The sequence below is a fragment of the Carassius gibelio genome, chromosome B15 (genome assembly GCF_023724105.1).
Source record: "Carassius gibelio isolate Cgi1373 ecotype wild population from Czech Republic chromosome B15, carGib1.2-hapl.c, whole genome shotgun sequence".
Taxonomy (NCBI): Eukaryota; Metazoa; Chordata; class Actinopteri; order Cypriniformes; family Cyprinidae; genus Carassius; species Carassius gibelio.
In genome coordinates, this window is record NC_068410.1 from 4,749,854 (window position 1) to 4,763,866 (window position 14,013).

The window sequence follows — 14,013 nt, forward strand, 5'->3', positions numbered from 1 at the left end:
CTGACAGAGAGAAGAGGAAAAGAGTTCGGCTGAACTGATAAAGATACCTTCTGTAGAACAGTTCCTGCCGCAAGCGGTCTGGAGTATATAGAACATCTCACGGAAAGAGCGTGGACCTTCCCATATGAAGCATTTAGAAAGAGAGAAAGAGTGAGAGAGAGGAAGAGAGGATGGACGAGAGAACAACAGAAGTAAAGAATGAAGAGTCAAAGGATGAAAGAAATAAAGAGGAAGTGGCCTGTGACTCAAGAAGAGGAGGAGAAAAAGAGAGGCAGAGCAGCGAAAGAGTGCAGAGCAGGTGCTGCTGAAGCAAACAGAAGGTATCTGAACACCAAACCGCGTGCATGCTGCAAATCTGACTCTCCCAATGCCTACCAGATCAACAGACACCGGAACATCTACATCACTCAGCTTTATCAATATTACTGTGTTAGATAGCATTATTACAATTAACACACTTTCCACTATTGTATTCATAATATAATATAATATAATATGATATAATATAATATAATATAATATAATATAATATAATATAATATAATATAATATGATATAATATAATATAATATAATATAATATAGGTTTGTTTTGTGATCAATTATTTAAAATGTATTAGTCATTTGTTTGTGTGCATACAAACCTTACATCACCACAGATACAGATAGCGGCAAGCAATCGCCATGGTGACCGTGGAATGACAAAAGATAGCAATACAATGCCACAAATCATGCAGTGAACCACAAACATTCCCAAAAACTCTAAACCATAATATGTAAATATTTGGCCTAATGACTCTGTAATTGAATTTCATCTAGCTGTAAGCCAAACCCATCATTCTAAAATCCAATTTTATATATATATATATATATATATTTAAATAAAGTATAATTATTTCTAAAAACACAGCATTTAAAATTTTCAACATCGTTAGAGTAAATCCCAACCCCTGGCATTTATATTCAATCCTTCACTAAATGCTAAAAATCCATTGCATTTCTATCCTGCAGCTAAAGTTGTCTCTAAATTGCATAGATCATCACATTAACATAAAGCGTCCAAGCTCTCACCTGTGATGTCAAACCATAAGGAGGCGGAGCCTTGCTGTTGGGCGGACACCACGCCTACAATATCTGCCACTTTGTCAGTTTCCATGATGGTGAAATTGTAAAGCTGCTCGTCGAAGGCGAGAGGAACGGGGCTGGCCGGAGGACGGCGGATCCACTCGATGTGCAAACGAGCCGTCGCCCAGCGCTGAGGACGTCCATTATCCACTGCCTTCACCTGCGCTCAGAGGTTAAACGCATGTCAGGAAGACAAGAACACCAGGCATTAAAAGGAATGAACTGAAATGGAAGAATGCATTCAGTGTTGACCTTTGCACTGAATGCAAACAAAAGAACGAACCTTTTACAATAACTTTTTTTTTTAAATGTCAACTCCCTCATTATGAGAATTGAACTGCTATATATGTCAAGGGAGTTTTTCAAGACCTGGAAATTATTATCTCTGAGTTTACACTTCTGGTTAAACCTGGTGAGACCGTTTCTTGTCCTAATATCACATATGGATGATTTATATAATTCTAATTAGGTTAGGAATTTTTTTTTGCATGTTTATGGAACATGTCAGGTATTTGGCACATGAACAAATTGGTCTAAACATCTATAAACATGGCCATGATGGTCTACCAAGCTTGCTTGCTTGCTTGTTTGTTTATTTATTTATTTATTTATATTTGTATTTTATTTTCTGTTTATTGTTTTTGTTTTGTTTTATTTGATTTTCTACTTAATTTTATTGTATTCTATTTTATTATTCTTTAATTTATTCTTATATTTTATTTTGTCTGTTTTATTAATAATATTATTTTTATTTTATTCTGTTCTTTATAATTGTATTGGTTTTATTTTATTTGTTATTTTATTATTTTCACATTCTTTTATTCTTTTTTTATTCTTCTTTTTTTTGTCATTATATAAAACACAGTATTTCATTTTATAATCACATACAAGTGTACGTTTAAATGCAGAGTTCTGGCATGAAACTCTAGATGGCGCAGTCCTATAGGTCTAACTCAATCTGATTTAATGACATCATTATCACATGGCAAAGCTGATTGGTTCTCTCCTGTATCGGTAGCCAATGGCATTGATGCTCAACATTCAAATATATAACTAGTGCTTGCCGTAGCAGTTACAGCTTGCTCAGAAATCCTCCACCTTCCCCAGCTCCACCTGTATAGATCTGCTATGAGGTGATTAATGTATGCTCTATATGGGGGTTATTTTATGTATGTTATATTTACAGCAGAAATATTTCTTAAATGCTCCTAGCAGCATGTTGCTGATGTATTGGCAGTAGCAAGTCTAGGAACTTGTTCTGCCCTTAGCAGCAGCAGCATAGCAGATCTATTCTGCCAAGACCAAATACATTATCATTGTCATGTACATTATCATGTCAATCCCTCCAAGAGTTGTCATGACAGAACTTATTATAGAAGCTCAAGGGCCAAAGGTGACTCACGGTAAGAATATCATAGGTTCCAGCTGTGAACTGTTTCTTGGGTGATGAAACCACACCGGTTTTGGCATCGATTATGAACTTCCCATCCTCATTGCCATCGACGATGCTGTAGGAGAGTTCAGCGTTGGCGCCCTGGTCTTGGTCGTAGGCAAACACTCGATATATAGGAGCGCCTCGCTGTTTACGGGTGCGCTCTGGTAAACGGACCTGGTACACCTTCTCTGGAAATGTTGGTTTGTTATCATTAACATCCAACACCTGGATCACCACCCATACTGTGGTGTGTCTGGGAGAAGGTCCGCCATCTGATACAGTCACCTGGACACAAAAACAGTGATGAGCACGAGCTCACATTTGCATTCAAAACACTAATAGTTTTGAAAGAAGGCTTTTCTGCTCACCAAGGCTGAATTTATTTGATCCAAAATACAGCAAAAACAGTAATATTATGAAATATTATTACAATTTAAAATAGCTGCTTTCTATTTTAATATATTTTAAAAAATCCTGTGATGCAAAGCTGATTTTTCTGCATCATTACTCCAGTCTTCAACGCCACATGAATCTTCAGAAATCATTCTAATATGTGATTTGCTGCTCAAGAAAATGTTTGATTTAATTTCATTTAATTGTGGGCCGAGTTACAGATTTGTAACAGTCACAGCACAAGAGATGCTTGCCTTAGTAAACACTACTATTCATGGTAAAAACCCATTATAGATGGACAGAAAAGGAGAAATTTGATTCTCTATGTATCTGATCTTCTACATATTTTTTTCTCTCTGTAGAACGGAGGGATGATGAGTCATGTTGCGCTTTTCTCTCATTTCCTGTTTCTAATATTCTATCCATTTTTATTTTTCATTAGCAAACATGCCCATTGCCCATCAACCAATCAGAACAGTCACACGTGGCCGCCGGCCAATCAGTAGAGTGCAGTGGAACGTTTCAATGATATCATTAAAAACAAAAGACATTGGGTGTGCCATCCATCTCGGCAACAACAACAGAACGATTAATTCAATTCACTTTATTCATTTCCTTTCACAGACTGCCGTGCCATGCCTGTACAAATTCAATCTGTCTGTCTGAGAGAAAGAAAGAGGGAGCCATAAATGAGAAAAAAGAGGGGGGTTGTAATAAATTAAAGGGGCGTTTGGTCTGTGTAATGTTTGGGTGTCAAGGGATCACACGGTGAACGGGTAACATAACACGAGTGACAAGTTCGTCCTCAAAAGTTCAACACGACAAATCGCTTTCATTACAAACACAAAACACCCACTCGAAAGCACTGACTTTAGCACTTAAACATACTATATGTGTTCAGACTAGCAGAGCAAGCATTTTGAATTTCAAACAGACGTCTATAGGACTCAGTCAGAACACGTCGATAATCTTGCATTCATATGAAGTGAAAATTGTCATAATTCTCCCGTCCCACACGAAATTGATCTGCAATTTGGAGGCAGTGCAAATTAGCATGGCTCAAATCTCTCCGATGCGTACTTGTGTGAACGTAGCAATATGTGTCAATGTGGGTTCACATGAGTGTGTCTCACCTCCAGTACGTGCTCAGCCTGTTGTTCACGATCCAGTTTCCGTGAGGTTGTGGTAATCAGACCTGCAACACACAAAATCACTCGTTTTAGCAGGCGCTTTAGAAATATTTTCTGATCCAACCACTTCTGCAGTCTCTAAACTACAAGTAATGACAGTGATCAAAGTTTCACAAAAACTAGATTCACTGTTGTTAGATGCAATTCATAATGAATAAAAATGCAATTTCTTTGGCATGGTGCTATAGATTGAGAACTGTTGAAAAGCACTGAAGGAAGCACAAAAAATAAAGAAATACATAATAGATAATATATAGTAGTGAGAAAAAATACTGAAAGATGAACAAGCAACAAGTAAATAATATATACAAAACAAAGTATGCAATAAATAATAAAATATTAATAGTAATAAATCATTTACAAATTTTGGGGGTCAGAAAGGATTTATTATTCAGCAAGGATGCATTGAATTTAACAATGCGTCCTTGCTGAATAATGAAGCCTTTCTGACCCCAAAATTTGTAAATGGTTTCTGTTTCAAATAAATGCTGTTCTTTTAAACTTTTTATCCAGCAAAGAATTCTGAAAAATGTAGCACTGTTTCCACAAAATATTAAGCAACTTAATAACATTGATTATAATCAGAAATGTTTTTGAGCTGCAAATCAGTATATTAAAATGATTTCTGAAGAATCATGTGACACTGAAGACTGGAGTGATGATGCTGAATTTTTCTCCTTAAGGAATAATATTTCACAATATTACATATTTTACTGTATGTTTATCAAGTTTAGCCTTGGTGAGCAAAAGAGACTTTATGAAAGCATAAAAAAATCTCATGGAACCCAATTTTTAGATAATAATATATTACCTATAGGGAATGTGGGTAGTGCAATTTATATATATATTTATATTTATATTTATATATATATATATATATATATATATATATATATATATATATATATATATATATATATATATATATATAGTTACAATTATAATTTAAAAGATTACACTTTAGACCCAAAAAAAAAATAAAAAATAGATACGTTGATTTTTTTTTTTTTTTACTTTTGTAGCCCTGCTGTTGTGCTCCTACAGTAACATTCTCCATGGATTGTCAAAGTGCCTGCGGGTCCTTAAATATTCTTTCTGATCAGGCGCATCCCAGGGCGCCCCATCACTGACCCATATCAGAGATGAAGAGAGACACAAGGAGGAAGAGAAAGAGAGGGGCGGCTGTGTTGAATCAAGTCACAGCGGCGCAGGGAAGGAGGAGGACAGGAGAGGAGGGGAACGAGGGGGCAAACAAAACGAGACAAAAGTTTGCTGATGACATCATGCCTGAAACACACACACACACACACACACAGTCCGTTAGAGGCCCCACTGGATAATTGCTGCTACCTGAATGGGGTTTACTGGTCATAGTGGGCATGCAGGGTCTTAACGTCTACAGACTTCTGATCTCATCGTCATGGCAACCAGAGGCTCGTTACACAGCTACCGCTCTTGACCGGAGTGTGTGGGAAAGTAAGACCGCATACGGTGGGAAAACGGACAGATTAGAGCTTTAACGTTGGACACTGAACACCCACACAGGCTTTTTATGCGACGTCCATATTATAGGCTCCTCGCACACACACACACACACACACACACACACACACACACACACACAAAAAATTGGTAAATCCCTCAGACGTACAATTTTATAGTCAGAAGTTTCTCTTAAAGGGACAGATCACCCAAAAAATTAAAAGTCCGTTATCATTTACTCAGCCTCATGCCATTTCAATCCTGAGTTTCTTTCTTCTATTGAGTACCATAGAATATATTTGAAAGAATGTTGTTAAACAAAAAGTTGACGGTACCCATTGACGCTTTTATACTTTCATAGTATGGAAGTCAATGGCTACAGTCAACTGTTTGGTTACCAATATTCTTCAAAACATCTTCTTTTGTGTTCAAGAGAAGAAAAACTGTGACATGATGGTGATGAAATGACAGAATTGTAATTTTTGGGTGATCTATCCCTTTAACCTACTTTTAACTAACAGCAATGGTTTTGCTAATGAGGGTGTCTTTGTATAAGGATCCAATCAGTGAGAATGAGTGTGCGCTTAGCTAAAGAACAGCTGCATTCACTGGAATTAGCATATTAATTAGAGAGACGAGTGATTACAAGCATTTAACTAAAACAGCAATAGTATACAACAGCATTCCTATACAGGCTAGTTATCTGTTGCGTTTAGAATATGCATGAGATGTTCTTTTTCATTTTTGAGTTATTTTATAATCACCGCATGCATTTATTTCACAGTGCATTTGTCTTTTGTTCCTCCAGTCGTTAAAGGTTTATTCGGGAGGCATTGATTTCCCAAGAAACTCATTGTGGATAAAAATAACGTCAAAACCTTTGGAAACTGCCGGCGTTGCATGTGTTTTGTGCGTCGAATGGCTGCAGGTGGGAATTGCCCCATATGAGTGTGTCTGTGATTCATTGGCAGGGTCGGCGTCATAAATTCGAAACATGCACCAAAGGTAAACTGGCCACACACACACACACACACACACATGCATGCATGCTGAGATCACACTGCATCTATAAATCAACAGCCATCTGACAAAGACAAAGAAACAAGAGAATGGCAGATTTCAGTGCAGAGGCGATTCATGCTGGTTTTTAAAATTGCACGCTTTTTCTAAATGTCAAAACGGCATTCATAATTTACAGCGAGCCTTTGCATTGTCGTTTGCACTGATTGACAAAAGTTTTACACCGATTATTTTTTAATAAAGGACGTGATTAAACAAGTTTATTTAAATACCTACTTTTATCAAGCTGTCAATCAAACAGCTATTTTCAGTATTTCTGCTTTAACTATAACTTTAAATTTATAAACTTCAATTTTAGAAACTGGTATAACTGATAAATTTAAGTAATCATGAGTAATAAAATAATAATAAAAAATATAAGATTACATCTTGATTTTGTGCTTAATTGAATATTAGTAATGTATAATTAATTTTAAAAATGAAAAAGTTAAATATTTATTAAATATATTAACAATTCATATGTAATATATAAATATAATATATACAAATCAAAATATCAAAATCCTGTTTTGTTTTTGCGCAAGTCACTTTCGCTTGCCAAGTCTGCATTTATTTGATTAAAAATACAGTAAAAAGTAATATTGTGAAATATTATTACAATTTGAGATAACTGCTTTCAATTTGATTACATTTTCAAATCTAATGCATTCCTGTGATCAGCATCATTACTGAAGTCTTCAGTGTCACATGATCCTTCAGAAATCATTCTGACTCGCTGAGCTGCTGCTCAAGAGACAGTCTTTTTTTATTCTCACTGGTCTTGTGTGGGTTCATACATTTCTTGGGTATTTCTGGCCTAATTCTGTCAGTACGTTACAGATAAAACGTAAGGCTTTATAAAGAAACAGCACTAGAGAAGTACTTTAAAGATATGGCTTATTACTGCTCCTCAGGCCATGCTATCGCAGAAGTGATGAACGATGCTTTTGAAAAAACTCTGGGAGTCGTCTATTATTCCAAATGATCCATTATGGAGGATAATCAGAATGATCGCAATCAGGGTGAGCAGAACGAACGCGGATCTCCCGTGCCGTAGAAAACAGGGTGTTTACATGCTGGAGAAGATGCAGTGATTATCAGAGAAAGAGAGAGAACTATTCTTAGAGTCTTTCATCACGAGGAGGAAGACAGAACAGAGAGAACGAGAGAGAGACGGAAGGACGCTACGGAGTCGCAGGGGGACGGAATGGAAGAGTAAGAAACCGAGAGAGAAAAAGAGAGCAAAAGACACGTAAGGCCTTGTGAACGAGAGAATGAGAGGGTGATACAGCGAGAGAGGGAGGAGAGGAAGGTGTTAGGAGAGGATAAGAGAGAGATGAGAGAGGATGAGATGGAGGGGGAGGGAAGACGAGGAGATCTCAGGGTTGGAGGAGAGGAAACCTGCAGACGAGACTCAAAGAGACACAAATTACTGCTGAGACAAGCAGAAGAGAGAAAGAGCGAGATTTCGCAAGCCTTTTGAAGAGTTTAAAGCTGAAAACAAGCACTGTTGTCGAAAGTTTGAAGACTGGTGACCATTCATCCGTCCAAACAGACTGTGACTGACGAGTGAATCAAACCGAGTGAGTCAGGACGCTGCTAGAATGAGAGTCTGGCCCTGGCTGTTTTACCTGACATACGTGAGAGAATGAAATGAAAGCCGTTCATGCGCTCGACTGAAGAGACTGTATAATAATGATGGAAATGTTTGTGTTTAGTTCTCCTCCTGTGATCTTACATGCTGTCGCCTCGTCTACAGGAGACTGTTTACTGACTGCAGAGCAGCTTTCAACTCTAACTCAGCCACGGAAATCATTTTAAAAGCTGGTTTTCCTCCCTATGGAATCCCATACGGGACACTTGTGTGATCTGTTCCGTGCATTACAGGAAACAACAAAAAGAGAGTTTTGATGTTGTTATGAGAGCTAACGTTTCACATCGATGCTGGCTAAGATATGATATCATTATTATATAGGAAAACATGCAAGGAATCTTTATTTATTTTTATAAATACATATGCACACATGAATAATGTTTTGTACCACATTACGTATTAGTTATGTGTCTCCTGTTTTTTTAATAAAACACAGAATAGAATATTTTTTTTTATTATACTTTCTGTAATTTGTTTGGTTCTACATTATATACATACTGTAGTTAATTATAAATGAATAACAAATATTATATAGATACAAATATGTATATTTACAAAATAATACAATGTTTTAAATTATAACTGTAAAAAATACAATAATGAATCTGAAATGTGATTTTTTTTATATACTTTTTATATAAATAATAAATACACACATGTATTATTATGTATTTTTAGATATTATATTACATAAGTTGTGTATTATTATATTTATTAAACATTTTTATTTTATATGTAAAAAAATTTTATGCATTCATATAAATTATTAAGTAGTTTTTCTTTACAAATACTTAATATCACCCTATTATTCTTAGTAAATTGCTACATTAAGAAACTCACACGCACACGCAAACGCACACACACACACACACACACATAATAAATGAACCCTATTTTTTTTTAATGAAAAATTATGTAAAAGACATTTCATGACCAGTAACAAATATTTATGGTCATCAAATTTTCTCAATTCACCTGCTACTGGCAGCTGTGATAAAAACATCATTTTGGCACACATCCATTCCTCCATCTATCCATATACAGTATATATATATATATATATATATATATATATATATATATATATATATATATATATATATATATATATATATATATATATATATATTTATATATATATATATATATATTTATATATATATATATATATATTCAATCATCTGTCCATCCATCATGTGTAACGTCTGGAGGGATGTTCGGAAGCACAATGAGAGCAAATAAATCCAAGCAAAATGATGGAGTTTAGGAAGTGTGTTCAGAAGGCTGTAGTGTTTAGGGAGAATGGAGGAGTGTGTCAGTAAACTGAGGTGAATGAACTATAATACTAGAGTTGTGCTCCTGTTGTTTGGGGAGTGTGTGTAAAGCGCTCAGTTCTGCATTTGTTTGGAGATGCACTTGGGAGAACAGACTCTGAACTTAAATAAGCTTAAACGCACTTCCAAATGGTGCAATTTCCCACTGTTGTGCACAACCCAGAGAGTCTAAATGAATTTATCACTCTACATAAGCAACAGAATACACTGAATCCATGGAGGACCAGTGTTGTGGATCAGCAAAAGTAAGGCGTTGATTAATAGTACATGAACCTGCTTCAGTTTATCATTCATAATTCCATGTAATAAGACCATTTTAGCCATAGCTTTTTTCTTTCACTGTAATATTTATTAAAATTAGTTCAAAACTGCTCTTCTCTATGCTTTATGGAATCTGCAAATTATTAAAATAATAATTTTAATTTGCATTAATATGATATAATAATAAACCACTGCCACCAAGATTATTATTATCATTATAATTATTATTATCAACATAAAAGCAAAATACTACTACTAATGTTTATTTTGTTTTGTCGCTGGTGGGAAATGTTTTATATGATAATTAAATTATTATTATATGTAATTAGTAAACACAACAGCACAATACAATTATTATTATTATTATCATTATAATTATATGATTATTGTGTGGTGATAACAACAATATAAGTAATAATAATAATAACATCAATAAAAAAATAAACATCACCATAACTGGTAATATTATATTACTACACAGTATTTTCTATTAATAATTATAATAATAATAATAATATATATTTTATTTTAAATTTTTTGGGGTTTGGTTGGCCCCGTGTAGCGAATTCTTTGTTATGCTTCTGACAAGATGCATTGAATTTAATTATTGTGGACTGAGCTAAGATTATATTATTTTATTATCTTCTGGACTTTTATTTGTTGCCTGCATTCAGTATTGATACTAGAGGCTGGCTTTCTGGTATCGATAAACTGAGTTGTTTAGGGTTTGTGTATAAACTCCTCAGTTACAAACACATCTGCGTCCAAGCAACGTCCCCCATGTCAGTTAATAAATCTTTCAGAAGCATGTGTAAACTATCATAAGAGACCACACATACCTCAGCGCAGGGATCAGTCCAGGCAATGTGTGTAAACTACAATATAACTTTAACTGTCCCAGCAGATGTGTTAGACTGTCGAGGGAGCACACAGACGTGTCTAGGGAGCGTGTGCAAACTCCAGTCTTGTGAAAGAACTAAAGATGCTTGGTTTTGGAGTCACCTTCACAAAACGCTGCATTGCATCTTCAAAATATCCTCATAACACATCTGCCCCCAACCATGCTGACTACACACACACACTTTCAAAAAAACACACACCCTGGCTCTGCTTTCTCAGAAATGTGTCAATAAATAAACATTTCCTTGCGGCATACACAAACTCCAGTGACTCAAAGATGTCATTAAGAAAACACACACACATACAGCACATATATATATAACAAGGTCAGAATTCTCAAAGCTGTGCATCATGTTCTCCGCTTGAAAGGAAACATTATACAGGCCATCTCAGAAACATCAGTTTCAACTCTCCTTTATAGGAGAATAATTAAAATGACCTTTAAAGTCATCTTTACTGTATTGCTCAATACTTCTCCACAAGTTATTTAAACCTTGAATTGAATGAGGTTTCCTGAGAGCGGTCATTTCATCTCTCTCTGTGCACTGGGTATATTTGACTTGGCATCAATAATTCATGTAATCTATATACATAAACAGACAAACAAGTTTCCCAATAAAAGCCCAACACACAGAGCTGGGGTGTGTGTGCCGGCGAGATGGTGAGGTGTAATCGTCTCTGTTACACACATACATTTAAACAGGACGAGGCTGAGAGGCCTTTCTCATGATGCTGACAGATGAGAGCAGAGGCCAGGCCTGCAACCGTTTGATTAACATTTAGACAGCTTTCACTAGAACAAACAAATACAAGACTGAAATCAAACAGTTCACACCTCTGCAAAAGAGAGAGAATAATAGATAGACAGACAGACAGACAGACAGACAGCAGACAGACAGACAGACAGATAGATAGACAGACAGATAGACAGCAGACAGCAGACAGCAGACAGACAGACAGATAGATAGATAGATAGATCTGTAACAAGATCAAACTTCTGCCACACACACACACACACACACACACACACACACACAGACATCTGCAGAAAATGTATGTGTTGAGTTCTTCAGGAAATACCTTTTATGAAAACAAATTCATGGCATCACACCTCCCAACACTTTCTGATCTTTCTCTCTGTCTGCTTCCTGTTTGCTGTTGCCTTCTGTCTTTCTGACAGCTTGACCTTTTGTGACCTTTACAAAGTTTTTAATTAGGATCGGCGCTTCCTGCTGACATGCACTATGGGGCGTGAGGCTGGAGGGAGGGGCCATGTGGCTATGAAATTAATCTGTCAATCAAAGGCAAATCCATAACACCAGCCAATCAGCAGTCAGGATTCACAGTAGGCTCAAACGATGATGTCATAATGCGGAGAACAGCAACAGACCTCAAGAACTCACACACTCAGATGCTGATATGTAAATGAGTGAATTTAAATACTAAATGAGCAGAATTAATTAATGCACAGGTAGGAATAATTAGCTTGATCTACACCAAAGACTAAAAGACAAAAGACAAAAAAAGACCAAAAGATATTACCATGTTTTTTATTTTTGTGTGTTTTTTTTTTTTAAAAGGTACCATGGTAAATCACAGTATATGTAAATAATAGATAGATAGATAGATAGATAGATAGATAGATAGATAGATAGATAGATAGATGACTCTAAAACCTTGAAACAAACCGAATCGTGAAAAAGTTGAACAGTGCCACCCCTAATAAATAGATAGATGGATGATAGAACAATAGATGGGTAGACTGATGGACTATAAAATCATAGATAGATGGATGGATGGATAGAATAGATGGATGATAAAAAGATAGATGGATGAATGGACAGATAGGTGGAAGATGGACAGAATGACGGTTGGAAGTTGGAGATAATGAAGGCTGGATGGATAGAATGACGGAGAGATGGACCATATGATATCATCACTGTACCATGGTACTTTTTAAGAGACACGCATACAAACTCAACTTATTAAAACTGACAGTAATTTATTCTGTCTATCACACAGAAGGAGTTTGATTGACAGGACACTGACCGGTGCGCGGGTTGATGCTGAAGAAGTTCTGCGGGTTGCCGCTGGAGATACGGAATGACAGGCGGGGCTCGGTTGCCGTGGCGTCAGGGTCCTGCGCCTGGACCTGAATGACGGACTGGTCCTTTGGGGAATTTTCCGGAATGGTGGCGTGATACATCGGCTCAGATGTGAGGGGGGCGTTATCGTTAACATCCTCAACCTGTTCAAACACACAGATTTACCACACATCTATCTATCTATCTATCTATCTATCTATCTATCTATCTATCTATCTATCTATCTATCTATCTATCTATCTATCTATCTATCTATCTATCTATCTATCTATCTATCTATCTATCTCAGATAGGATGCACACTACTTTACCTGTATGTACACTTGTAGTGCTGCTGACTGCGGGACCACTCCCAGATCAGTAGCGTACACTGTCAGCCAATAGGAGTCCTGCGTCTCTCGGTCCAACAGATCTGCAGTGTAGATGACACCTGCAGAATAAAATGGATAAAAACACCAAAACATCACAAGCTGAACATTTGAATTTCAGAATCGATCATTTAGTTACAATGAGACTGACAAACTCATATTAACTCTGATAGCAGTAATTGCCGTCAAAAAAAGCAAATACAGAGCAGAAACATTAAAACTGAACTGTGCAAATTGTTATATTGTTGAAATCTGGTCACATATCTCAGATTTATAATCTAAATGAGCAGTTTATGCTTGAAAAGTTTTTGGCACTATCAAAAACATTGCTGTTTTGAGTATAACAGAAACTATGGCTCAGCCAATAGCATGTTTTTTGGGCGTGGCTTCCTGCTTAAGTATGTAGAAAGTCATTATTAGAGAAGGTCTGTTTACTGATGCTAGTGGTGCAGAAATTACACACTTTACCTTAGCAATAATTGCTTTTACAAAAAATAAATTACTAAACAAAATCATTAAAACTTAGGGGAATTGTTTTAATGTTAAATACTGTCTTGTATCTAAGATTGGTGTACTAAGCAAACAATTTTCAGGTAATTTTCTTGAAATATTTGTGGCTCTATTAAAACATTGCTGTTTGTTTGATCCTAACACAGAAACAATAGCTGTGTTTCCATCATCCTATTTTTAACTTAATGTGCATTTTGGA

The 14,013-nt window shown here is 36.0% G+C and overlaps 1 protein-coding gene across 3 annotated transcripts in view; it reads right to left on the bottom strand.

Annotated features, from left to right (window-relative positions):
• Positions 1 to 14,013, bottom strand: part of fat3a (FAT atypical cadherin 3a) — a 140,969-nt gene that overhangs the window by 49,375 nt on the left and 77,581 nt on the right. For all 3 annotated transcript variants that reach the window (XM_052576898.1, XM_052576897.1, XM_052576896.1), the window contains exons 3-7: positions 13,248 to 13,366; positions 12,882 to 13,080; positions 4,086 to 4,147; positions 2,527 to 2,844; positions 1,071 to 1,284 (exon numbers count right to left, since the gene is read on the bottom strand). In XM_052576898.1, the coding sequence (XP_052432858.1) occupies positions 1,071 to 1,284; positions 2,527 to 2,844; positions 4,086 to 4,147; positions 12,882 to 13,080; positions 13,248 to 13,366 (912 nt within the window). The remainder of the gene's footprint in view (positions 1 to 1,070; positions 1,285 to 2,526; positions 2,845 to 4,085; positions 4,148 to 12,881; positions 13,081 to 13,247; positions 13,367 to 14,013) is intronic.